The sequence below is a fragment of the Bos javanicus genome, chromosome 16 (genome assembly GCF_032452875.1).
Source record: "Bos javanicus breed banteng chromosome 16, ARS-OSU_banteng_1.0, whole genome shotgun sequence".
In the NCBI taxonomy this organism is placed as follows: Eukaryota; Metazoa; Chordata; class Mammalia; order Artiodactyla; family Bovidae; genus Bos; species Bos javanicus.
In genome coordinates, this window is record NC_083883.1 from 24,194,220 (window position 1) to 24,219,351 (window position 25,132).

Genomic DNA, 25,132 nt, shown 5'->3' on the forward strand with positions numbered 1-25,132 from the left:
AAGTATTCATAAGACAACTCACTGGCTCAAAAGACAACCTGAGAGCTAAAGAAAATAAGCTCCACGCTGCATTTAGTGAGTACTGATGCTATATTGGGTTTTTCCCACACATAACAGACACAGGCATATAATTTTAGTCATATGGACGCTAGAGTCAGACAGCGTAGGTTTGGATTTAGCAAGCTGCTAAAATGTTGTATGAATCAGTTTCTTAAACCATTTGTAAAACTGGAGATAACAACAGTGCCTTCCTCACAGGGCTGATACGATTAAATAAGTTACTACGTGTAAAGTGTTTGCTAAGTATCTGCACATAACAGGTGTGTTATGTGTGTTAGTTAGGAATACAAATAAAAGGCAAAATTCAAGCCTTCTGGCCTTTCATGAATGACATAGGAAAAAAAAAAGATTAAAAAACTAATTAAAGACAATCTGTTTTGCAGTATAAGGGGATATAATCAAGATATTGAATGTTTCTAAACCTGAATACTGACTTATATTCCAAACCCCTAAACTGTATTCAGCCAAGAACATGGACTCTAAAGCTGATGTAATTCAGAATAAACGTATTTTATACAGTAAATAATAAAATGCAGAGCTCACAATTCCAAGAAGTGACAGTGACAGAAAATATTAAAAAATTCAAAAGGTACAAATGTTCAAATAGCGTAACTATGGCTAAAAAACTAACTTTTATCAAACCACTCAAGTCACCACCCAATGGGACAACCATGACCCCTCACACCAAGAACACAAGGGCAGGATACTGGATGGTAGGGACCCAGGACGTCTGAGGGAATTAAACAATGTAAAATAAGGACTATTTATGACTGACTCCACTGGTCAGTCATTTAATGATCCAGTCTGTGTATTTTCCAGAACCATTATTTGCCTTTCATCTCCTTCTGACTTATCCTTTATTCACCTCCTAAATCAGCAAAGAGAAACTGTGGAATTGTAAAACTGGTTTTGCTATTAATGACATGTATGAAATAGTTTGGGAAGAACTATAGTAAGAACAGCTAAAATAGAACTGTTTCCTTATGTGCCACTTCCTTTTGTCTGCATACTGCATTTAGCACAGATGGGTAAGAATTAGGTTATAGAATGCAAAATCTCAAATTAAACAAAATGTGGGGGAAAAAACCCCATCTGATTTACAAAATACGGCACAATGCTTTCTCAGTGGCTAAGTTTCTGAGGCTGACTGCTTTGAGCGTGTGCTGCTGTGTGCGCTCAGTCACTCAGTGGTGTCCGACTCTTTGCAACCCTTTGGACTGTAGTCCACCAGGCTCCTCTGTCCACAGGGCTTTCCAGGCAAGAATACTGGAGTGGGTTGTCATTTCCTTCTCCAGGGGATCTTTCTGACCCAGGGACCAAACCCAAGTTTCCTGTATCTCCTGCACTGCAGGCAGATTCTTCACCAGCTGAGCCACTGGAGATTCCCAACTGCTTTAATAAAAGGCATTTTATTATATTAGCACCACTGGCAATGTTCTTTCACAAAGCTTGTCCAGCATGATTCACAGAAGCACACACGTGCCAAGGCAGACATCCTTCAGCCTTAGGGGGTGCTGGGCAAGGACTCAGGCAGACCCACACTAGTGGCTCCAGCCAGAACAGCCCTTTGCTCTAACCAGCTAGTCATATATTATTATTTTCTATGACTGCCAAGAGTGAAAAGGGTTTTGCCTACTAACAGTAGAAAGAAATGAGTAAGACTGGGCTTTTCAGGATTCCACCTGCTTTATTTGGGAAAAAAATAACTTAAATCTACCATAATTTCTGATAACTGAAAGGAATGCTGAGAGTACAAATACAAACCCTTATTAAAGGACACCCCCCCAAAATCTCAAAATGTAAATAAAACTTCTCTATTAATGGATATTTTTCTACTTACAATTAAAATTCTGCCTGGAATGAAATTAAAATGCTATCTCTCCTACTGATTTAATAAGCTAAAACTACAAATTTTTAGAAATTAAGTATCAATAATTTAACAACCATTAAGATATTTAGAATTTTAACTTCCAAAATTAAAATCTTACTAATTTTCTTCTATATATTAACCTACTGATTTATAAAATATTTGGTAATTGTCTTAAAGTTTTTCTACTAAATGAATCCAATTGTAAGTTATATTTGCTTACCCACTAGCCTCTGGAGGAAATCTGACTGTAACCTTCCCCATCTCAGCACCTGGAAGCTCAACAAATTTCCCAACATCTTGCTTTTTCTCAGGAACCTGAAAAGCAAAACAACAACAAAAATAGTTACATGGTTAAATGTTTAAGAATAAATTCACCAAATAAATACTCAGTACCCACTATGCACCAAGTATGCTTATGAGGAAAAATTGACTAGATTATTGTCCCTGCACTTGAAGACTCAAAATCAGCTGAAGTCAACCAACAGCCTTTAAAGTCATCAGGAAAATGCTAAAAGGAGGCATGAACCAAACTGGACCTAAAAAAAATAAGTGGAAGTGTATCAGACGGACAGTGTACAGGGGAAGTCATTCTAAGGGAAGGAGTAACAAATAGCACAGGTAAGACTCAAAGGCGGGGAGAGCTGTGCAATGTTAGGAACGCATGTTGGGTGGGTAGGCAAGACACTAGAGAGTCGACCAAGTCCAAACATGAAGGTCCTTATAATGCTGACTTTTATGTTTTAGGCAATGGGGAATCCTCAGAGGTATGGAACTACTTATCTGTATTTTCTAAAATGATACCTGAGACAGTGCAAAGGCTCAACTAGAAAAAAGAGACCAAAGAAAGAAGTTCAGTGATGAGCCTGTGGTCTTAAAACACACAGGGGGTAATGAGGTGTCAACAAAAATCGACAGCAGTGGAGACAGAAAATCAATCTCTAGATACGAGAAGTAATAACAGAACTTGTTGACTAATTAGAGGTGGACAGTGGTGAAAGCAGAGTGAGGATTTTTAGCAGAACTGAGATGACTCTAGTGTCTTTATACAAGCAAGTAGTAGTTTTCAAATTTTATAGCATCAGAAAACCTTGAAAAATTAACTGGACTGCACATGCGTAGTGTGTAAAATAGATCAAACCAGAGCAACTCTAGCTGGATAAGAGGACTTTTTTCTACTGTTCTCTATGTTACATCTTCCTACAAAATAAACAAAAAGGCTCTACAGAAGCCCAGGACTCAATGGTCACGATGGTTCAAACACCAGAGAACAGAAGATCTGGGAGGAAGAAAAGATGGTAGAGCTATAAAATATTGAGATTTTAGTAACATGGACTTTGGATTTCTTAAGGGACACACACTGGATGATCACAATCTTCTAGAAATATAATTATGAAGATTAAGGCTTAATATAGTCAAGCAGGTGAAGACAAGGCAAGATTCAACAACAGCAGATTCTTCCAAGAAGATCCTTTTTAATTGATGAGGGGGAAAAATTATGAACATAATTTTCTTCTCAGATTTAGGATCTCAGTCAGACAAGATGTCAGCATAAAAAAAAAAGTTTTAAAGGCTTACCACTTTTGCTTTGGTTGCTGAAACATTCCACTTGGTACCTACTGACTGGAAGGCCTGCTGGGCTTCAAGAAAGCCAAACCAGCGTTTTACATGAACTGGAGCTTTGTTCTGTCCCAACTGTTCCTGCCACGCAGCATTTCCTATTAGTAAACATAATTTTAAAAGCACTCAATATATCAGAAAAATCAAAAGCAAAGCTCCAGTCATGGTTAATTTAAGTAAATGAGATGGCTTAAAGCTATGCTTCTATAATGAAATTTTAAAAATCTGGGTATACATGGCAATGATTTCTAATACTTGGCATATTTTAAGAATTCACAAAAATTAATTTTAAATATTTTTTCATTTTAATCCACTAAGGTTGAATCCTAAATCCTGCCTTCACCACCGCCACACATACACTAGGGCAATGTTACATTCCATAATTCAGAAAAGCTTGAAGTGTATCAACTACAGAAAAAAAATAAAAATCAAGATCAAGAAGTAGCTCTTTTCTTCAGATGTAATATCAAAAATGGTACTGAAGGAGTTTATGCAACTCTTTAGCATCACAAAGCTACCTCCATAAGATACTACCTTCCATTTATGAATATTAATTCAAAAATCAAAGTAGATAAAAATGTCATAAACCTATAGATGAAAAGTTGTAACTAGAATAGTCCTTCATTTTATGTTGGTTGTTATTACAACAGTTTAATTTAAAGAAAAGTTTAAGCCACCAAAAAGTACAGAGAGGGAGTTACCCAGCAGTCTGCATATTCACTGCCAAGGGCACAGGTTCAATATCCCTGGTTCGGGAACTGAGATCCCACAAGTCACATGGCACAGTCAAAAAAAAACTTAAGAGAATATTGGAAAAAAAAATCCTCATATAACCCAAATTTGAAAAGTATAAGTGAAAGTGAAGTCGCTCAGTCGTTTCTGACTCTTTAAAGAACGGTAAAACATTCTAGCATATTTGCTGCATCTGCAGGTTTTTTTTTTTCTTTTAAATAAACTAACAAAATTCAAGCCCTCTTTCTCTCAATCAATCCCATATTCTGATCTGTTGCAAACTACTCATAGAGGATGGAAAAGGTGATCTCTCAGAGAGACAATTCCAGCTGACCCCCCTCACCCACATACTGAGCAACCAGAGACAAAGCAACTGGAGTCAAGCCATGGCTGAGGCAGGAGAGATGCCGACACAGACGATGAGGAACAAGGACAGTTCCAAAGGCAAGAGAGGAGCTGCGGGCAGCAAGACAGGACCAGCCTCCACGGACAGCAGAGGATGAGGAATTCTTGCAACTAGCTAGGAAGAAAGTGGCCAGGGAGGTCACTCTTTCATCAGAAAATCCACAGTGACTGCCACCAGGTAGACAGATGTTCACATACACAGAAATATGTGTACTCCTGACCCAGCAAAACACTAAATAATTTAAACAGAAATTCTTCAAGAATTACTGATACCTTTTAGGGTGGCCCAAACACATAAATCTGCTAAGCTCAAGGAGTTTCCAACTAAGTATGTTCTCAGAGACAGACAGTGATTGAGCTCGTTGACTGCAGAAGTAAACAAATCACAAGAAGACAGTTTTGTGGCACTGAACTCCAACCAGTGATCAATCTGTGGAAAGAAATGCATCCCAGAGTTAGACTTAAACAAACAAGCAAACAAACAACTTCAGTGAGGGCCGTGCCTATCTCATCTCAATCAAAGAAGTCACCATTACATGGGATTGACTTTGACTGTCTGGAGGCATCTACACTGGCACTCAAACACATACTGTGCTATCTTCCTATGTTTTCTCTTTTTCCCCCAGGAGTGTGAAGAGGCACTTCAGGGAAGAAAAAGGAAAATATGAAAACTGGAAGCAGGAAGGAATAACAAGCCTGACCGAGCCCAACAAATGGTACCCAGCCAAACATATTTATCCACTTGCAGAATTTAAAAGCAAATACTTGGAAATTATTCTTTGTATTTTGAATTTTATAAGCTTCAGGAGAGTTAGAGCTGAAAGCAAACAGGAAAAAAAAGGCATCTCAAGTGCCATATTGAAAGATAATCTACTATTGCTATAGTTAATAAGGCATATACTTAAAAAGGAAAATGTGTATGACCCTGGGCCCATGTAACTTTTCAAGGCCTGCTGCCCCATTTGTAAAGTAAGAAAGCTACATAAGATAACCTATGCAGTCACATCCAGCTATGAAATTCTAGGACTCTAGGAAGAGGAAGACAGAACTAAATGACCCAAAAGGACAGCTGGTATGGGTGTGAAAGTAGAAACTTAGGAGCAAAGACTTTCTTTCTGAAAATAAAGTCAAATGAGAATTCCTAACTTGGTCTATGATTAATATTCTGTTACTATCCTATACCCTTAAATACAGTAATAGTCCAAAAAAGTGAAAGCCTAAACCAAACCAAACAAAAACACACCCAAGAAAACGTTCCTTCCTTACCTCAGTATGTTCCAACAAGTTAGAGCCATAGAGCCCTGCTGCAGTGGCAATTCTAGCCAAGTAGCGAAGTATGGAGTTTATGTCCGTGAACACCACATTTCTGAAATATAAACATGAGATAAAATATCACTGTGGCTCTAGTAAATCAGTAAGTCATGAGACATGTGGAAAATGTAAAAACAGAAATCTTATATATAGCAAGTATTTTCTACTATAATGAAAAAAATAGATTCAGTTGGTTCTAAATTCTATCAAACACTAATTTGTTTTGAGATGTTCAGCTAAATCCTATAATTCACTTCAGTGACCTCACTATCTATATGGTGTTTGGTTGGTTTTTTTCCATTAATCATTTATTCTGTTTTTGGTTACACTGGGTCTTTGCTGCTGTGAGTGGACTTTCTCTAGCTGCGGTGAGTGGGGACTACTCTTGGTTGTGGGGTAGTCTTCTCAATGTGGCGGCGTCTCATGCTGTAGAGCGCAGGTTCCAGGCATGCAGGCTTCAGCAGCTGTCACATTCAGGCTCAGCAGCTGTGGCGCACGGGCTTAGTTGCTCCTCAGCATGTGGATCTTCCCAGACCAGAGACTGAGCCGAGTCTCCTGCATTTGCAGGCAGATTCTTGTCCATTGTACCACCAGGGAAGTCCTCTATATGATGTTTGATCCTTCTCACTATTAGTTTCTACATGTCTATTCAGTGGTGAAAATATAAAAATATAATTGGGATATCAGGAATAAAGTGATTTAAAATAAATAAAGGCAATGAAGCCAAGGATATGCTGTCATAAAGAAGCTGCTGCTGCTGCTGCTAAGTCGCTTCAGTCGTGTCCGACTCTGTGCGACCCCAGAGACGGCAGCCCACCAGGCTCCCCCGTCCCTGGGATTCTCCAGGCAAGAACACTGGAGTGGGTTGCCATTTCCTTCTCCAATGCATGAAGGTGAAAAGTGAAAGTGAAGTCGCTCAGTCATGTCGGACTCTTCACGACCCCATGGACTGCAGCCCACCAGGCTCCTCCATCCATGGGATTTTCCAGGCAAGAGTACTGGAGTGGGGTGCCATTGCCTTCTTCCAGGTAAACATGGCAGATCAAACCTCACCAAAACTGTTGCATAAAATGTTTTAAAAAGACACAGAAACAAACCCATAAGGAAAAAGAGACGAGGGAGAAGAGACAACAGCAATAAAATTTCAGAAGCTAGAAAGCAGATGGAGTTAACAGGCCTGAAAACACTGAATCTTAACTGGACAATGGACAAAGCTGAAAACCAATCCAATCTAAACTTCAGGATCCTCAAAAGACTTCCAAATCAATAAAACCATGGACTAAAATGAGGAGGCTTAGTTAAAAGTCTACTTAAAACTTAGCCAGAAATACAGATACCTCCAATCCCTATTCTCTACAGCTGGGCTACTCCTCTTACCCACTCCTGGCAAAAACTTGTGCTTTATTCTCTAAAGACGAAAACAGAGGGTCTCTCAAATTGGTGGCAAGCTGGGTGACAGAGATAACAAGAGAATACACGAATAAACATACACTGGATGCTGAGATTCTCAGCCTTCTTCCCACCCTCAGCTTCCAAAATATGCTGGCCCCAGCCCGTCCTCACCTTCCAAACAGACACTGGAAGTCTTCTCTGGACAATCTAATCTAACCAGGAGGAAAAGAACCAAGGATACTAACACCAGAAGTTCCGTCAAATGAACAGTTGTTTGGTCAAATTACCCAGAGTGAAGCTCACAAATGACAAGCCCACCCTGGAGTTCAGAACCTGGGAGTCTGAAACTCCCAGTCAGAATCTTAGAAAACCATCAAGAGTTACCAAATATTTAAAGAAAGCCTGTAACTCAAAAGATAGCGATCAAATAAACACATAGATGTAAAGCCAACAAATCAAGGAAAAGAAAAGTTTAAAAGTGAATACATAAATTTCCTCTGAGCAATGAAAAAACATGATTATGTTTGTAATCATAAAACAAGAAAAGGATACTTTACCTAGATAGTAAGTAACAGAACTCTCATATACGAAAAATACAACCGCAAAAAGGAAAACACAATAGAAAAATGGGATAATAAAGTTGAAGACCTCTCCAGAAAGTGAAAAAAAACGAGGGGAAAAAAATGGAAAATGAAGGTGATCCTTGAAGAAAATAAGGACTAACCCAACATACACATAAAGAACAGAAAATAGAAAGTTATCAAAGAAAAAATTTTCTAATCCCCAAAAGAGGATTTCTAAGTTTCCATATTAGAAGAGGGAGCAGCCAAGCACCCAGTGGAACAGATGAAAAATGGACTCACACCAAAGCGTATTATCATGAAATTTCTGAATACTGGATCCTAAGAGAAGATGCCCACAATCTTCCTGAAGTCCCACAGAAAACACAGGGATCAGAAAGGTTTCAGATGAGAACAAAGCAACCAACCACTCCACGGAAAAGTAAAAATTGTACACAAAAAGCAATCATGATATGTGGCTCAGCAGTGACTCCAACTTACAGGAACCTCATAGTATAAACACTATGAAGTGATCCAATCAAAGTTCTGATGCAACTACAATGGGAGGAAGGAGGTCGGGGAGGAGGAGGAGGGTGTGTTTGAGTGAATGTTTTCTGTATGCCGCCCCTTCTCCGATACAAGTCTTTCTGTCAGTTTATTACAGACCATTTAAACCATTTCCATATCTGCACCCTGCTTGAGAATACCCTTGAAGCCTGCTTTCAACCTGGTTCAAGTTCCATGATCTGGCAAAGATTCCTTAAAAGAATCGGAAACTTGGTTGTGTCTATGCCTCAGTTTTGCTAAACAAGAGAATTATTTCCCTTCCTTTTCTTTTCAATTTTTTTCAGTGAGTTCCAAAAGAAAGAGGTAAATCCAAAGGCATGCCATCTTCCATATACCTGAGATGCAAATAATCCATCTTAATGAAGAATATACAATATTTAAAAAAAAAAGAATATACAGTATACCTTCATTATAGAAAAAATTGAAAACACAGAGAAGTAAAAAGGAAAAAACACCCCACAACTCAAAAACTCAGAAATACTATTAAAGGTGTTGTATACTTTTCAGTTTTTTTCTTTGGAGATATGTACTTTCACATTTATTTCTTGCTTTTTTATTAACATTAGATTTGAACATATCCACATTAGAAATTCTTCATAAGTCTTTTTTCACAGGTGTCTAATACTCTATGCTGTGGAATGACCATATTTATTTCCCCTTATTATTAATTTTATTAAACTTCCAATTTTCCACCAGAATCACAAAAGAATTAAAACACATGTACATATACCTTTCTGTACATTTCCAGTTTCTTTTAGACAGATTATACATGTGATCAGATACTTTGCTGACAAATATAAGTCTCTGGATATTAATTTTTTTTAACATTTATTTAATTGGAGAATAATTGTTTTTACAATGCTGTGCTGGTTGGATATAATTCTTTTCGAATAAGAAAGAAAAGTATATTTCTTTTTAGGGATATTCTACCAGTCAGCAAGTAAAACAAGCATACAACATTTAACTCTAAATATTTAAAAGAAGCTGCTGAGTACCGAAAGCAAAGACACACTTACTCAGATACATGCAGAATATTCTCTTTCCCTTCTTCAACAGAAATGCTGACGTTGTCTTTCACATGTTCCACTGCCAACAAAGCTCCTAAAAATAATGAGATGAAAAGACTTCTCTCTTTATAAACAATGCAGTATTTAAAACCTGAATCATAAAGCAATAAGGATGAGTCAACAAAACAATGTTAAGTACTGTGAGGAGTAAAATTTTTTTCCCAGTAGTCTGCAGATGCAAAGTATGGCCTTCTGGTCTTAGAGAAGTAACAAACCAGCAATCATTCCCTGGCATAATCCAACTGCTTTTGAAAATGCTCAGTGTCCAGCTGGGGACACAGAAATGAACCTTTCCCTCCCTCAGGAGAAAAGAATTAATTAGAATAGTACCTTGTATAAAAGCTATGGTTGAAAGCATTAGAGGTTACTATGTGGCAGGGACTGTGCTACATGCCTTACCTTCATTAACATTTTTAATCTTTGGAGTAACCTTAAGTGGTAGGCACCTTTATCTCTGTTTTATAGACAAGGAAACTGAGGTGTGGAGGGGTTAAATAACTAGCTCAAAGCCCTTGAGTAAATATGTAGCTGTCAGGCTTTGAATGCAGGTCTAACACAGGCCAGAACTCAAATTTAAGAACAGTGTCATCTGTCTCTCAGCATATCATAAAGTTTACTGAATATTCATTAATCCTTTGTCCTTAATTTATTGAAGACAGACAACTAGCACCCAGATACTGGATTCTAAATACCATGTCCACTGGGGACAGGGCTGTGCTAGAGAAGGTATAAAACAAACCTGGAAAATTTCAGTGTGCTGGAAACCAAGAAGTACTCAAAGGATGCTAAGAGATATGCCAAAAGGACCCACTGGCCAGCTCGCAGGGGCCCCCACTGGCAAAGAGGGCCAATCTAACCACTAAAGTAAATAATCTAAGTTTTAGAGTATCCACAGCAAAGAATCCTACACAGCAGATTTTTAATATGAACCATTACAAGCAACAAGATAGATGAATCTCAAAAAACTATCCTATGCACAAAATAATTTAACATGACCCAACGTATATGAACTCTAGAGAAGGGAATGACACCCGATTCCAGTATTCTTGCCTGGAGAATCCCATGGACAGAGGAGCCTGGCAGGCTATAGTCCATGGGGTCGCAGAGTCGGAGACAACTGAGCGACTAGCACACACACAATGTATATGAAGTTCTATGAGGAAATTTTCTGAAGTGAGGGAAATATTTTACTTCATAACTGTGGTGGTTACACATTATACATATCTGTCAATCAATTTATAACCTAAAACTGGTGAACTTTAGGCATGTTCACCAAAAAAAAAAAAAAAAAAAAGAACTCAATAAAACTAATTTTGAAAGTAAAACTGCCTAATTTTAAGAACAGAAAATGATGCAAAGCAAGCCAATTGTACAAAGATAATTTGAGACAGCCAGGGGAAACTGAAAAAGAACTGAATGTTACATAATAAAAAGAAATTATTTTTTAAAAAATTGCTAATGTGAAAAAAAAACTGAAAATGAAAAATAACACAGAGTATAACCTATTGAGTATATTTTCCTATAATTTTTTTTAAATGATAAAAAGATATCTGACATGCACACACAAAATTCCAAGTAATACGTGAAGGAGTGGCAGAATGGAAGGTCACCATCCGGCATCATCTCATTAATAATCAAGTTGGGCAGGAAGCACTAGTGGACGCTGAACCAGTGTGTGAAGGCCTGATGCAGAGTGGAATGTTTACACGGCCCCAGAGCATCTCCCTACAAAAAGCTTGTTAACGGCACAAGGGAAAACTCTACAGTGAGGAAAGCTGTCAGAAACCACCTTAAGTACTCAAGATTAGATCATCAGTAATGGGAAAAAACTCAGGCACTAATCAATGGGCTGCAGTGAAGAACAACAAATCATTTCTGTGCTACTTCTGCCAAAGACGCGGAGCCTCAATCTAGTCATGAGAAGCCACGAGAAACAACCTTGACATTCTTCAAATAAGTGTAATCTCCACAGAGGTCAAATCTATGAAAGCAAGACTAGAAAACCATTCCAGATTGAAAGAAACTGGGCAGACGTGACAAGCAGGCACACAGGATGACCCTAGATTCTGATCCTTGAGCTACAGAGGCAACACAGGAACAATCAGTGTAGGAATCTGAATGGGATCTGTGCATTAGATGAGAGAATTGTATCGATGAGTATTTCCTGATTTTTATGGTCTTGTGAGGTCCTATAGAGTTTTCTTACTTGAGAGAGATGTACTTTGGTGTATTCTGGGGTGTTGAAGCATTATTATCTGCAGTATGTTCTCCAAAGGCATTGGAGGAAAAAAAGGTTCCTTGTTCTAGTCTTGTACTTTTTTAAGTCTAAAATTATATTAACATTAAAAAAAAATGGTACATGCATATAAAATAGAGAAATTCTCACAAAGCAATGTTTTTCTAAATGTTTCATCTAATGCTACTGATTAAAGACAAAATGTACTCGAATTAAACAACCGGGAACAATAAAAACAAAAAAAAAAGAGGACGAGAAGCAAATAGAACTATAATTGGTCTATAATTCATAAGGACAACAAAAATCTTTAAGACTCTCCTTCCAGAATACTGAAGATATGGTTCTCAAATTCATAATTTACTAAGGAAACAGGTCTATCATCTTCATGGTGCTTTTCTAAGTGACATGAGTTAAAACTAGCTATTTATTAAAAATCTACAGTGTGTCAGGAACTTAACCTACAGTTTTCATTGATTCTGGCCATCAACCGTATGTAGAAGTTATTATTCCTTGTTTCTTAAACAAGGAAGCTGTGAAGATGCCAAACAAGGAACTTGCCAAGGTTCCACAGCTAGTAAATGGCAGGCAGGATGGGCCCAGATCTCCAGGAACCAAGTGTCTTTGCTCTTAACCATGAGGTCACATTGTCTAGTGCTTTTCAACTGCAGAATCAAACCCATTTCTTTTATTAGAGTATATTGATTTTTGTGTAAGGCTAGCCCATAATTACTGGAACCAATATGCTAAAACACCATTTTAAAAATATTTTAAACAGCATTCAATTGTGCCTTTTGTTCCAAAAGGCTCAAAACACCCTGTAACGAGAATGTACTGAGTAATTTCATCAGCCCGATGCGGCCAACTATATCTGGGCCTTTCAAATATTAGAAAAGTACTTGCGTGTCTATATTAAGAATAAGACCTCAATAAACGGATCAAATTATTCTGTGTAATTTCTCAATGCAATTAAAAAAAAGAAATAGCTGAAAGTCTAAGCTATCTATCCACAGTAACCTTGGCCATGTTAAATAAATAATTCCAAATCGAATTTAAGGTGTATCAGGAAGATGGCAAGTCCCACCTTTGCTCTGACATTTACTACATCCATCGGATGTGTAGTAAAGCAACCCCATCACTCCGCAGTGTACTTGAGTGTTCCAGCAATTACCTTGCCACGTTTAATTAATATAAGCGTAACCACGGTTAAAATTTTAAATGCTTCTATGATCATCTTCCTCGTTTCCTTTGAACCCAATGAAACGTGAAGAAAACTTGAGTCAAGGGAATTGACAGGCTTTTCTGAGGACGAAGGAAGGGAGGTAAATAAAGATAAGTGGAGTTGGAGGAAAGCGCTAAAACAGAGGGAACGAAGTACTGGGATTTTAAGTTTTAAAAATGTTATTTCTACGTCCTGCTCTTGGTCTCCAGGGGACATCATTGTTAAAAGGGAGAGAAGAGTAAGCTAGAAGTCATCTTTCTGGGGGAGAAGGTCCGAAGCTGAGCCCCATGTCGCCTTGCCCGGGCTCACACCGCGCCCACCTCCACGCCCAGAAAGGTCTTCAGGAGCAAATCCACCTGCAAGGGACCGAGGAAGAGGGGCGCGGAGCCCACCGCGTGTACATTTCCGGAGAGAGAGGCAGGCCTAACCTCCCAGACCAGGACTGCCACTGCGCCAAGCCGGGGCGCGGCGACCTTCCCCTCCCCGCTCCCTCCCCCGGCTGATGCAACCCACACAGGTCTGTGGCCGCGGCCCCTTACCTAGCGGAGGGTCTCCCGAATTCACAGTCAGACAGAGCGTCGCCATCTGCACCGGTCCGCCGGTCTACCTATCAGCGCGCCTGCCCGGCCGCCTGAAACACAACCGACTGGCCGAAAGCGAGAAGCTGCAACGTGGTGTGCGCCGGCTTGACGCTGCCGCAACCCTCGCCCCTCCCCCGCGCCGCGGCCGGCGTCTTGCCGCACAGCGCAATGCGTCATCACCGCGCGCCCCTCCCTCCAGCAGTGGGCGCTGGGGGCCTTCTAGGGTCAGGAGTGCCAACGTGGCCAACGTGCTCCAAGCCGGTGACCGAGGAGAGACACTGAAGCGGACGACGTTTTACGACACTTCGTAAAGTGAGAAGTGAGAAAGTGAAGTCGCTCCGTAGTGTCTGACTCGTTGCTACTCTGTGGACTGTAGCCCGCCAGACTACCCCCGTCCATGGATTTTCCAGGCAAGAATACTGGAGCGGATTGTCATTTTCTTCTCCAGGGGATCTTCCTGACCTAGGGATCGAACTCAGATCTCCTGCATTGCGGGCAGACTCTCCACCGTCTGAGTCGGAATCCCAAAGTGAAAAAAGTAAGTGGTGAGATGGTTTCTGCAGTGTGATGGGTGGTCACCAGAAGCCAGAATTGAAACAAACGGGCTCGTATAGTTGAGGCAGGAGGTAGCTGCGCCCCCCCGCCCCACCCCCTCCTCCACAGACACTCCAAGATATCAATAGCAGGATGATTGAAAGAGGAGGTTGGGCCCTGATCAGATAAAAGCCCAGAGACCACGTATTTATCATGTTCAAAATCGGGGAGACCTTCCCCTATAGCCCCTTGGAGGTTAGAAGGGGAGTGATGTCAAGCTACCCATAGGCCTCTTCACTGGAATCCATCTTGGCTGAGAGATGCACTTGGACACGTCGGAAGATCCTGAGTTAAACCGAACACAGGCTCAGGACCAGACAAATGGAAATGATTAGCCAAAGGAAACCCGGAAGAAATGCCCCACGTGAATGGTTCAAACTACCAAGCGGGTGCAACTCTCTGAGTACTGTATGCTTTTCCTGCTAATAAACGTGTTCTTTGTTTCATTACTTTCTGTCTTCATGGGAATTTATTTCTGCAGAGCTGAAGGGCCAGGACCTTCTCACTGACCATTAGTCTAGGGGCTAGGATTCAGTACTCCCACCGCGGAGACCCGACCTCAATCTCTGGTGGGGAAACGAAGCCCACTTCAAGCCGCTGCAGGTCAAAGCCACCCAAGATCATATTTGGTGCTGAAACCCAGGAATTCAAGGTAAACCTTGGGCTTCACCCAGCTGCAGCTTGAGGCCACTGACTTTCGCTTCTGCTTTCTTTTTCTCACTCTCCATTTCACTTTCAAGACCTACAGGGCATAATTTCTGTCTGCTCAACATTGAGGATGGCAGAGGGGTCCCCCAGGCCGTGCAGATTCAAATAACACTTGGGTGACAGTTGACTCTGGGACATGGTGGAAACGTGATTGCCAAACCTGCAGGAGCTCAAGGGGTCTTTCTCACCCACTCTCCCTCTGTTGTTCTCCAGTGTGGAACCTTCCACTACGCTTTTCCTTCCCACCTTACTTGCACAACAGGGTCTCTCTCTCACTTCGTGTCTCCACAACCTTTTAGGGAAGGATTTCCTGGATATTATTCCTAAACTGTGTCCCCGCCACTGCCAAACCCAATGCTGCCTGTGTGAGACCAAGTCGTCAGCCGAAGCCCAGTTCTTTTACATCTGCCAGGACGAAACGGCAAAGGATTTTGGGTTTTTCTGCTGTCTGGTGTCTCACCTCACTCAATGCCCAGAAATTTACCGTGAATTTCTCTGCCTCCCGGCCCTTGAGCCTTCAACCCCGTGCTATCTTCCACAGTGCCCAACTCCAGTTTCTTCAAGGGTTCTATTTTGCAACTGATGGACCCCCTTCACTCCAGGCCTTGGCAGCATACACACTGCTACAGACAGCTTATCAGGCTGGCCGCTACCCAGAAGCCCGAATTATAAACTTTGTAGATGCTCAGTCACGAGGAATACACCCCAGCATAGGAAGACTTATCATAGGACATAAGCTGTATAGACGAGGGATCCCTCCTAAGGAAAGTCCTAGCAGCCGGTCGGCAGTGGTTCAAATGTCCTCCCCTGGCCACCTGGGGAAGACAGCTTCTAAAGGTACTAAGGGAGACCAGAGGTGTCAGAAATCTATGGGATGGTAGAGGTCTGGAAACTCCATCAGGTTTGGAAGGAATTTGGGGTTGCACCCTGAACCCCTTCAGGTCAAAGTCTCCTAGCAAATGTTCCTGGAACAACAGATTCCATTTCCTGGAGCTTTCTCGGTTGCAGGTTAACAGAAAGGCTAGGAAAGGGAAAACTTAAGTTCTACTGTAACAGTGCCTGGCCTTCATATAAGTTGGGGAATGGAGAAAAACTACCTGAAGACAGGTCTCTATAATGCCATTCTACAATTGCATATTTATTGCCACTGGATAGGAAAGTGGACTGAGGATCCCTCTAGTCAGGCTTTCATGGTCCATTACCAAAATTCCACCCTACATGGCTCTTGTAATTCAAAACCTGGGGAACCAGAGAAAAAAAAGAAAAAACGTCATTTTAGATGATCCCCTTCAAAGCTCTCCCATGTCTCAGGGGGATACCTAGCCCCCCCTGCTCCTGACAGTATCCCTACTTTTCCAGATCCATCTGACTGAACCCAAACTCCACCTCCCCATGTCCCTCCATCCCCGCAGTTACCCCAGGAAAGAGACTAGTCCCTCTGTCCTGTCACCGTTGGAGCTTCCGATCACCCAGGATCAGGGAAGTTACGCCCTCTTAGGGAAGTGGCAAATGGGGAAGGGACAGTCAGAGTCCCCTTTTATAACCAACTTAGCCCAAAGCAAACAAATGATTTTCTGAAGACCCAAGTAGGGTTTCATGAAGAATTTCATGCTCTAATTTTGGTTATGACTTAACTTGGTAGGATGTCCAAGGAGTCCTGTCGGGTTAGCCAAAATGACCATTGGGGTTTTTCCATAAGATATTATGGAAAAACCTGAGTGAACATTTTGGCCAACCTAATACTTATTGTACTTCTTGAGGAAAAACAGAATCTGGAAGGCAGCCCAGAGGCTTGCTGACTAACTTGCGGGAGACCAACCTGAATACACTCTGGGTGGAGATGCAGTCCCAAATATAATTCCTCGGAATTATACTTCTTGGACAGGAACAGAAGCCAGGAAGCTCATGATCTAATGTGTATTAGAAGGGATGAGAAAGTGTATCAAAATGTCATTTAACTGTGAGGTTAAAGGAGTGACCCAGGAAAAGAAAGAAAATCCAGCTCCCTCTTTCATAGGCAGCTGTGGAAGCTTTTAGGAAGTATACCAACGTAGATCCCTCCACTTCCAAAGGTCAGTCCCTGCTGGGACAACATTTTTTTATCAGCCAGCCCTCCCCTGATACTATTAATATGTGGAAACTTCAAAAGTTAGAATTTGGGCCACAGACTTCCATACCTCAACTCCTGGATGTGGCCCTTGGAGTATTTAATAATCAAGACCAAGCTCCAGAGGGAAAGCTGGAGAAAAGACAGTCTAGGGCTCATGCACAATTGATAGCCATTGCTGTTGGCCATGTCTTGTGACCTCAGGACAACCCAAGGGGGCCAAAAAAGTCCAACCGTCCATCTGGAAGTAAGACCAACAAGGAGGAATGCTACAAATGCAAGCCAACTGGCCACTGGGGCCGAGATTGCCAGAAAGAACCCCGCTTCCCTCCCCCAGGCCATGCCTAGCCTGCAAACAAGCAGGTCATTGGAAGAGGGACTGCCCTTAGTCCCAAAGTGGGCGAGGGGCTTCCACTCCTGAAATGGCCAATTCAGGACGTCGTCCAATGGCTGGACGACTGAGGTGGCCCAGGGATTCTAGCTTCTGATGGTTCCCCCTAACAAGAGGTCTATCTCCATCGAGGAGCCCAGGATAGTCCTTGTCATGGCAGGTAAGAAAATCAATTTCTTAGTTGACATGAGAACCACTTACTCTGTCTTAATTCCTCACACTGGACCTCCCTCTTCCAAAAGCTGTGCTGTAACTGGTGTCAATGGAAAGCCTTGCAGCCATTATTTTACTGGGCCTCTCACTTGTCAATGTGAGCAGCAGCTGATTTCAGGTGCCTTTTTAGTTGTGCCTGAGTGTCCCACCCGACTACTGGAAAGAGATCATCTGAGCTCTATCAGGGCCATACTCCAGTTAGGAGGCTGCAACACTTTGCCTTGACTCTGACTAAGACAGACCAGCCAGAGGAGCAAGGTCCTATTCCCAGCCATATTGTACAAAAAGTGGGTCCCGCAGTGTGGGACAAAGAAATCCCTAGAATGGCCATACATGCCCAGCCTGTAAGAATTCACCTTAGGCCTGAAGCTGCTTATCCTAACAAGAGAAAAGGTGGAAGGCGAAAGGATCCACATTAAAGGAACAGATACCAGGACAAACATGGAAGGAAGGCATTGGGTATATGGTTGGAGAACATTTCTGTAACAATAGATTTGGATGGCTAGCTCTTAAAACCTTAAATTTGTTAGTCTATTGTACCCACCAGGATACGTTTTGGTATGCCAGGTAGATAAGAAACCATGGGCCACTAATTGCCTGCACAGTAACTCCATGTCCACACAGTATATGCTGGCAACTTTGGTTACTCCTTTCTCAAGCCACTCCTTAAATGAATTTAAGTTTATTAAACCCATTTACTCGATTAACTCTAGATTTACCTGGTGGCATCCTAGATGGAGATGTCTATTTCTTTGGGTACACCTTGTTACCATGGTGGGGGGTCGCCGCCCATCAACATGTCCTTCAAAACTTATCTGTTACTCTTACCACCATAGCTAACAATACCACTAACTCTCTTACTAATTTACAGAAGTCTCTAGATTAACTGGCCAAGGTGGTATTTGACAACTGTCTGGCCCTGGTTTATCTGTTGGCAAAACAAGGAGTTGCCAACCTTTCTTGTTGCACATATATTAACACCTCTTCCCAGGTATAGACCGACATTGAGAAAACACAACAGCAGGCCACCTGGCTTCAACAGACAGTTAACCACCAATCCTCACTATTCAGTATGGGTGGGGAAATTGAAAGCTGGTTCTCTAACTTGTCCTCCTGGATCCTGCAAGGTATTAAAAACTTTCTGGTTGGATGTTTCCATTTTCTTATAACCTTCTTCATGGTTTCAGCCATACTGATTTATGTCAAACATTTAGTATTTCTCTATTCTTAAGAAGGAAGGCCTCAACCTGTTGGTCCCCAGGCCTGCTTCTTGGACTGAAACGTCTTAGTTGCAGATTTGCAACAGTAAAGAAGACAGCAGGGTGCTAGGAAAAATATAAATCAGTATGGCCAATGTGCTGACCTTATTCCTAAGCGTGCTTGAGCCTCCAATTTTAACAGTCTTTTACTGATCGTTAGGCCCTGCTTCTCTAATTATTTAGTTTGTTTTCTCTAGGGCATCACAGGACAATGGTGATGCAGGGACTCCAGCCACTTCCCAAGGCAGATCCTGCCAAAATAACAACAGAAGCCACCTTGGGGCCTCTTTAATGAGATAGCGTGAGAGCTCCGTGACCTCAGCTAGGTAGGGTCTACAATCCCCTTGCCAGCCTGAAGAAGCTACAGAAGACAGACCTTCACCCTTCATCTTCCCAATAAAGTTTTCTTGGGGTGTACGTCTCTCAGGGAAGATTTGAGGCAGGAGATAGATGGGCTCCCCACCAGAGTGAACAGTTGGGAGTTCGTTCCCTATGGACAGAAACTCCAAAATATCAATAGCAGTTCAATCAACAGAGGAGGCTGGGCCCTGCTCAGATAAAAGATAAGAGACTATACATTTCTTATTCTTGAAGTCAAGGAGACGCCTGACTGGAGAGCTTGGAGGTCAAAATGGGAGTGATGTCAAGCTACACATGGGCCTCTTTGCTGGAAGAGACTGAGAGGTCGATTTTGGCTGAGAGATACACATGCACAGATGGGAGGATCCTGAGGACTCAGAACCAGGTAGAGCAAGATAATTGGCCAAAGGAAACCTGGAAGAAATGCCCCATATAAGTGATTTAAACTGCCACAAAGGTGCAACTTTCTGAGTCCACCTGTGTGTCTATCCATATGTACTGTTCTCTTTTCCTCCTAATAAACACTTTATTTCCCTACTTTCTGTCTTTGGGAGAATTCATTTCTGCAGAGCTGAAGGGCCAGGGCCTGACCACTGGTCCAGTGGCTAGGATTTGGCGGCTCTCACTGCACGACCCAACCTCAGTCTCTATAGCTGGGAACCAGAAACTCTGCTTCAGGCCACTGCAGCCAAGGCCACCTGAGATCATACTGTCCGGGGCACTGAATATAAACACCAAAAAAGTCCTGGAAGCATGTACACCAACAGCCATGGTTACACTGGAAATGGGGGAGGGTTTTTATGATGTTCCCTCAATGTTTTCAAAAGAAGAATGTATTTTCAAGAATTACTTTCGAACTTGAAAAATGAAGGATTTATTTATAAAAAGACATTGCTTAAAGGCATTGCCCCAGTTTGTCTTGGCTCTATTTGCCTGTGCAAGCATGCCTTTCAGAGGTCATCTGTCCTCTTAAACCTCGTGACGTGTGTGCTGGCGAGTGCCCTGCAAGCACACTCCAGGGGCTGGTATTATAGCTCAAGGGGCCAAGAACTGATTACAAAAATACATCTCAGCCTCCTAAAGACGTCTCTGTTTTCACTAAGGAGTACTGCTTAAATTAAATATGAGCCTTGAGTGCACAGTGCAGCTGTAGAGGCGTTATCTGTGCCTGTCCCAACCCATCACCAGATGGCTACATCTTACTTGTGGCCAGCCTCCGGAACCTAAGACACCAGCATCAGAACAGGACCATTTCCCTCACCCTACCTTCCTATTAGACTCTGTGAGGATGAGATCCCTAATCTCATTTTATCAAGTTCTCCAGGTGATTATATGCACAGCACACTGTGCCTTTCTGCTTCTTTGTTGAATTGATTTCTTTTCAGCACACTATTTTAGCTCTACGTTCTTGTTTGCTGAAACCTTGTCTTAGACATCCTTGGATTCCCCACAGTGCCTGGCACATACTGGAGGTCCCTCCTACTCTAACATAATTGGTATGGGAAAGAGGATGCAAAGTCATTGATTGCCCAGGGAGTGGGAGTGATACAAAATATACTTGGAAAAATACAATAGTAAAGAGGATGCAAAGTCATTAATTGCCCAGGGAGTGGGAGTGATACAAAATTTACTTGGAAAATACAATTACAAATTGTGAAACAAGGAAAATAAATTTGTATCTGTTATCTTACAAAATTTAGGTATTCTTAACAACTATGTGTTAATTCTTCTTAGAACAAAGAATATATTAAATATTGAATGTTTCTTTTCACTGTTTGGTTTTTGCTGAGCAAAAAGGATGAGGCAAGAGCTCTGGGCCTGGAGCTAAAGAGCTGTCCTTGTGGAAAGCACTGCCTAGAAAAGACTTAAGAACAAAGCTTGCATATATTTGCCTATTAGTAATCCACTAACAAACATTTATTCCATGTGGGGGCAAGTGCAGAAATGTGAGCTTGCTTCATGACCAACTAGTTTGAGTTGGTCATGGAAACCAGATCTGTGAGAGACTTGCAAAATGGAAAACAAAGTCACCTGGGATCTCAATAAAGTTACAGTTCAGTCATTCAGTTGTGTCCAACTCTTTGCGACCCCATGAATCGCAGCACGCCAGGCCTCCCTGTCCATCACCAACTCCCAGAGTTCACTCAAACTCATATCCATCAAGTCGGTGATGCCATCCAGCCATCTCATCCTCTGTCATCCCCTTTTCCTGCCCCCAATCCCACCCAGCATCAGAGTCTTTTCCAATGAGTCAACTCTTCGCATGAGGTGGCCAAAGTACTGGAGTTTCAGCTTTAACATCATTCCTTCCAAAGAAATCCCAGGGCTGATCTCCTTCAGAATGGACTGGTTGGATCTCCTTGCAGTCCAAGGGACTCTCAAGAGTCTTCTCCAACACCACAGTTCAAAAGCATCAATTCTTCGGCACTCAGCTTTCTTCACAGTCCAACTCTCACATCCATACATGACTACTGGAAAAACCATAGCCTTGACTAGACGGACCTTTGTTGGCAAAGTAATGTCTCTGCTTTTCAATATGCTATCTAGGTTGGTCATAACTTTCCTTCCAAGGAGTAAGTGTCTTTTAATTTCATGGCTGCAGTCACCATCTGCAGTGATTTTGGAGCCCAGAAAAATAAAGTCTGACACTGTTTCCCCATCCATTTCCCATGAAGTGATGGGACCAGATGCCATGATCTTCATTTTCTTAATGTTGAGCTTTAAGCCAACTTTTTCACTCTCCTCTTTCATTTTCATCAAGAGGCTTTTTAGTTCCTCTTCACTTTCTGCCATAAGGGTGGTGTCATCTGCATATCTGAGGTTATTGATATTTCTCCCGGCAATCTTGATTCCAGCTTGTGCTTCTTCAGCACAGCGTTTCTCATGATGTACTCTGCATAGAAGTTAAATAAGCAAGGGTGACAGTATACAGCCTTGACGTACTCCTTTTCCTATTTGGAATCAGTCTGTTGTTCCATATCCAGTTCTAACTGTTGCTTCCTGACCTGCATACAGGTTTCTCAAGAGGCACGTCAGGTGGTCTAGTATTCCCATCTCTTTCAGAATTTTCCACAGTTTCTTGTGATCACACAGTCAAAGGCTTTGGCATAGTCAATAAAGCAGAAATAGATGTTTTCTGGAACTCTCTTGCTTTTTCCATGATCCAGCGGATGTTGGCCATTTGATCTCTGGTTCCTCTGCCTTTTCTAAAACCAGCTTGAACATCTGGAAGTTCACAGTTCACATATTGCTGAAGCCTGGCTTGGAGAATTTTGAGCATTACTTTACTAGCGTGTGAGATGAGTGCAATTGTGCGGTAGTTTGAGCATTCTTTGGCATTGCCTTTCTTTGGGATTGGAATGAAAACTGACCTTTTCCAGTCCAGTGGCCACTGCTGAGTTTTCCAAATTTGCTGGCATATTGAGTGCAGCACTTTCACAGCATCATCTTTCAGGATTTGAAATGGCTCAACTGGAATTTCATCACCTCCACTAGCTTTGTTCATAGTGATGCTTTCTAAGGCCCACTTGACTTCACATGCCAGAATGTCTGGCTCTAGGTCAGTGATCACACCATCGTGATTATCTTGGTTGTGAAGATCTTTCTTGTACAGTTCTTCTGTGTATTCTTGCCACCTCTTAATATCTTCTACTTCTGTTAGGTCCATACCATTTCTGTCCTTTATCGAGCCCATCTTTGCATGAAATGTTCCCTTAGTATCTCTAATTTTCTTGAAGAGATCTCTAGTCTTTCCCATTCTTTTGTTTTCCTCTATTTCTTTGCATTGATCACTGAGGAAGCCTTTCTTATCTCTCCTTGTTATTCTTTGGAACTCGCATTCAAATGGGTATATCTTTCCTTTTCTCCTTTGCTTTTCACTTCTCTTCTTTTCTCAGCTATTTGTAAGGCCTCCCCAGACAGCCATTTTGCTTTTTTGCATTTCTTTTCCATGGGGATGGTCTTGATCCCTGTCTCCTGTACAATGTCATGAACCTCAACCAAGTTTAAAGCATACTTATTTACTTATATTGCTTCATCTTGTTCTGAGGAGTAAATCCTTCAATTCCTCATTGAGAAACATGATAAAAACATCATTTTAATTGAGGAAAACAGATAATAAGAATGTAAAAGGTGACACCAAGAGAGAAGCTACGTGTATATTCAGTTGCTAAGTCATGTCTGACTGCAGCCCCATGGACTGTAGCCCACCGGGCTCCTCAGTCCATGGAATTTTCCAGGAAAGAATACCAGAGTCGGTTGCCTTGCTCTCCTCCAGGGGGCCTTTCCGACCCAGGGATTGAACCTGAGCCTCTTACATGGCCTGAATTGGCAGGCAGATTCTTTAGCACTGGTGCCACCTGGGCTGAGCTAAAAAATTAGAATCAAAGCCAAGAGGAAAAATATTTACTGTATGATGAAGAAAACATAGTTGTGCTAATACACCAGAATTAAATACAGAGATAGTCTCAAACTGTCTTATAGAGAGGGGACGATAAAATGTTTCAACACATACTACAGTAACTTGAATGTATTGTTTAGTCAACATTTTTTAAGTTTGGAAGTGAATGGATGAGTGGATAAATGTGTGTAAAGTAATCTATAATACACCATGCTTGCTCAATAACCCACCTAATAACACACATGAAGACTTACAAACTAAAAACATGAGTTATATGTAAAGTGCATATATGGTTTTGTAAGAACTGGAAGAGGAATAATTTAAACTAGTTCCTTACCTAACAGGATTCTTGATGCTTTATTTAGAAGCTGGTTCTTTATAATTAAATTTATGTAACTTATTGATCTCCTTATTTTAATATGTGATTTATTTATTTTCAATAGAAAAAATAGAAATTCAAAGTACCTTTTTCTGTTTATCTCTTGCTATTAACAAACCACCATAATATTTAGTGGCTTAAAGCAATACCACCGTTTCATCACCTATTGTTGTGGGTTAGGGATTTGGGTGCGGTCATTTGGTGCTATTTAACTGGAGATTGTTTGCAGGTGTGCTAAGTTGCTTCAGTTGTGTCTGACTCTGCGACCCTACGGACCGTGGCCTGCCAGGCCCCTCTGTACATGGGGTTCTCCAGGCAAGAATACTGGAGTGGGTTGCCATGCCCTCCTCTGGGGGATCTTTCTGACCCAGGGATGGAACCCATGTCTCTTAGGTCTCCTGCATTGGTAGACAGGTTCTTTACCCCTAGCGCCATCTGTGAAGTTACAATATAACTCTCACTTGGTGCTTGGAATGGGAAGTGTGGAAGCCTAAGCTCTGCTTACTCTCCACATTTTCTCAGATCCTTTCCATGCTATACCTCAGGTAGGGCAGTAAGACTTTATAAGTAGTGGCTAGATGCCCCAAGAGTGGAGGTTCAGAAAGACCAAGATGGGAGCTTTTTGTTGGCTCAATGGAAAAGAATCCACCTACCAACGCAGGGGACACGGGTTTGATCCCTGATCCAGGAAGATTCCACAACTAAGCCTGGGAGCCACAACTACTGAGACCATGTGTCCTAGAGCCCATGCTCTGCAATAAGAGAAATCACCACAATGAGAAGCCCATGCTTGCCCAACTAGAGAAAAGACTTTCAGCAATGAAGACCCAGCACAGCCAAAAATAAGAATAAATAAAATTTTTTAAAATGACCAAGGTGAAGACAGCAAGTCTTCTGATCTATCTTCGGGAGTCACACAGCATCACTTCTGTGGCACTAGACTGGTGACCGATGAGTCACAGGGCCCTCACAGATTCAAAAGAGGGGGCTGACTATACAAAAAGCATGACTGCCAGGAGGTGTGGCTCACAGGGGACTGTACTGGGTGGACTTGTGTTTCCTGGAAAGGATATGTCCAAGTTTCCAGTACCTGTAAATGTAACTA

General features: G+C 41.7%; 1 protein-coding gene across 2 annotated transcripts in view; it reads right to left on the bottom strand.

Moving 5' to 3' along the window:
- Positions 1–13,665, bottom strand: part of EPRS1 (glutamyl-prolyl-tRNA synthetase 1) — a 64,574-nt gene extending 50,909 nt beyond the window's left edge. For both annotated transcript variants that reach the window (XM_061382226.1, XM_061382225.1), the window contains exons 1-6: positions 13,576–13,665; positions 9,531–9,615; positions 5,951–6,050; positions 4,958–5,114; positions 3,506–3,645; positions 2,151–2,245 (exon numbers count right to left, since the gene is read on the bottom strand). In XM_061382226.1, coding sequence (XP_061238210.1) covers positions 2,151–2,245; positions 3,506–3,645; positions 4,958–5,114; positions 5,951–6,050; positions 9,531–9,615; positions 13,576–13,621 — 623 coding nt within the window. In that variant the 5' untranslated portion in view covers positions 13,622–13,665. The remainder of the gene's footprint in view (positions 1–2,150; positions 2,246–3,505; positions 3,646–4,957; positions 5,115–5,950; positions 6,051–9,530; positions 9,616–13,575) is intronic.
- Between the last annotated feature and the right edge of the window lie 11,467 nt (positions 13,666–25,132).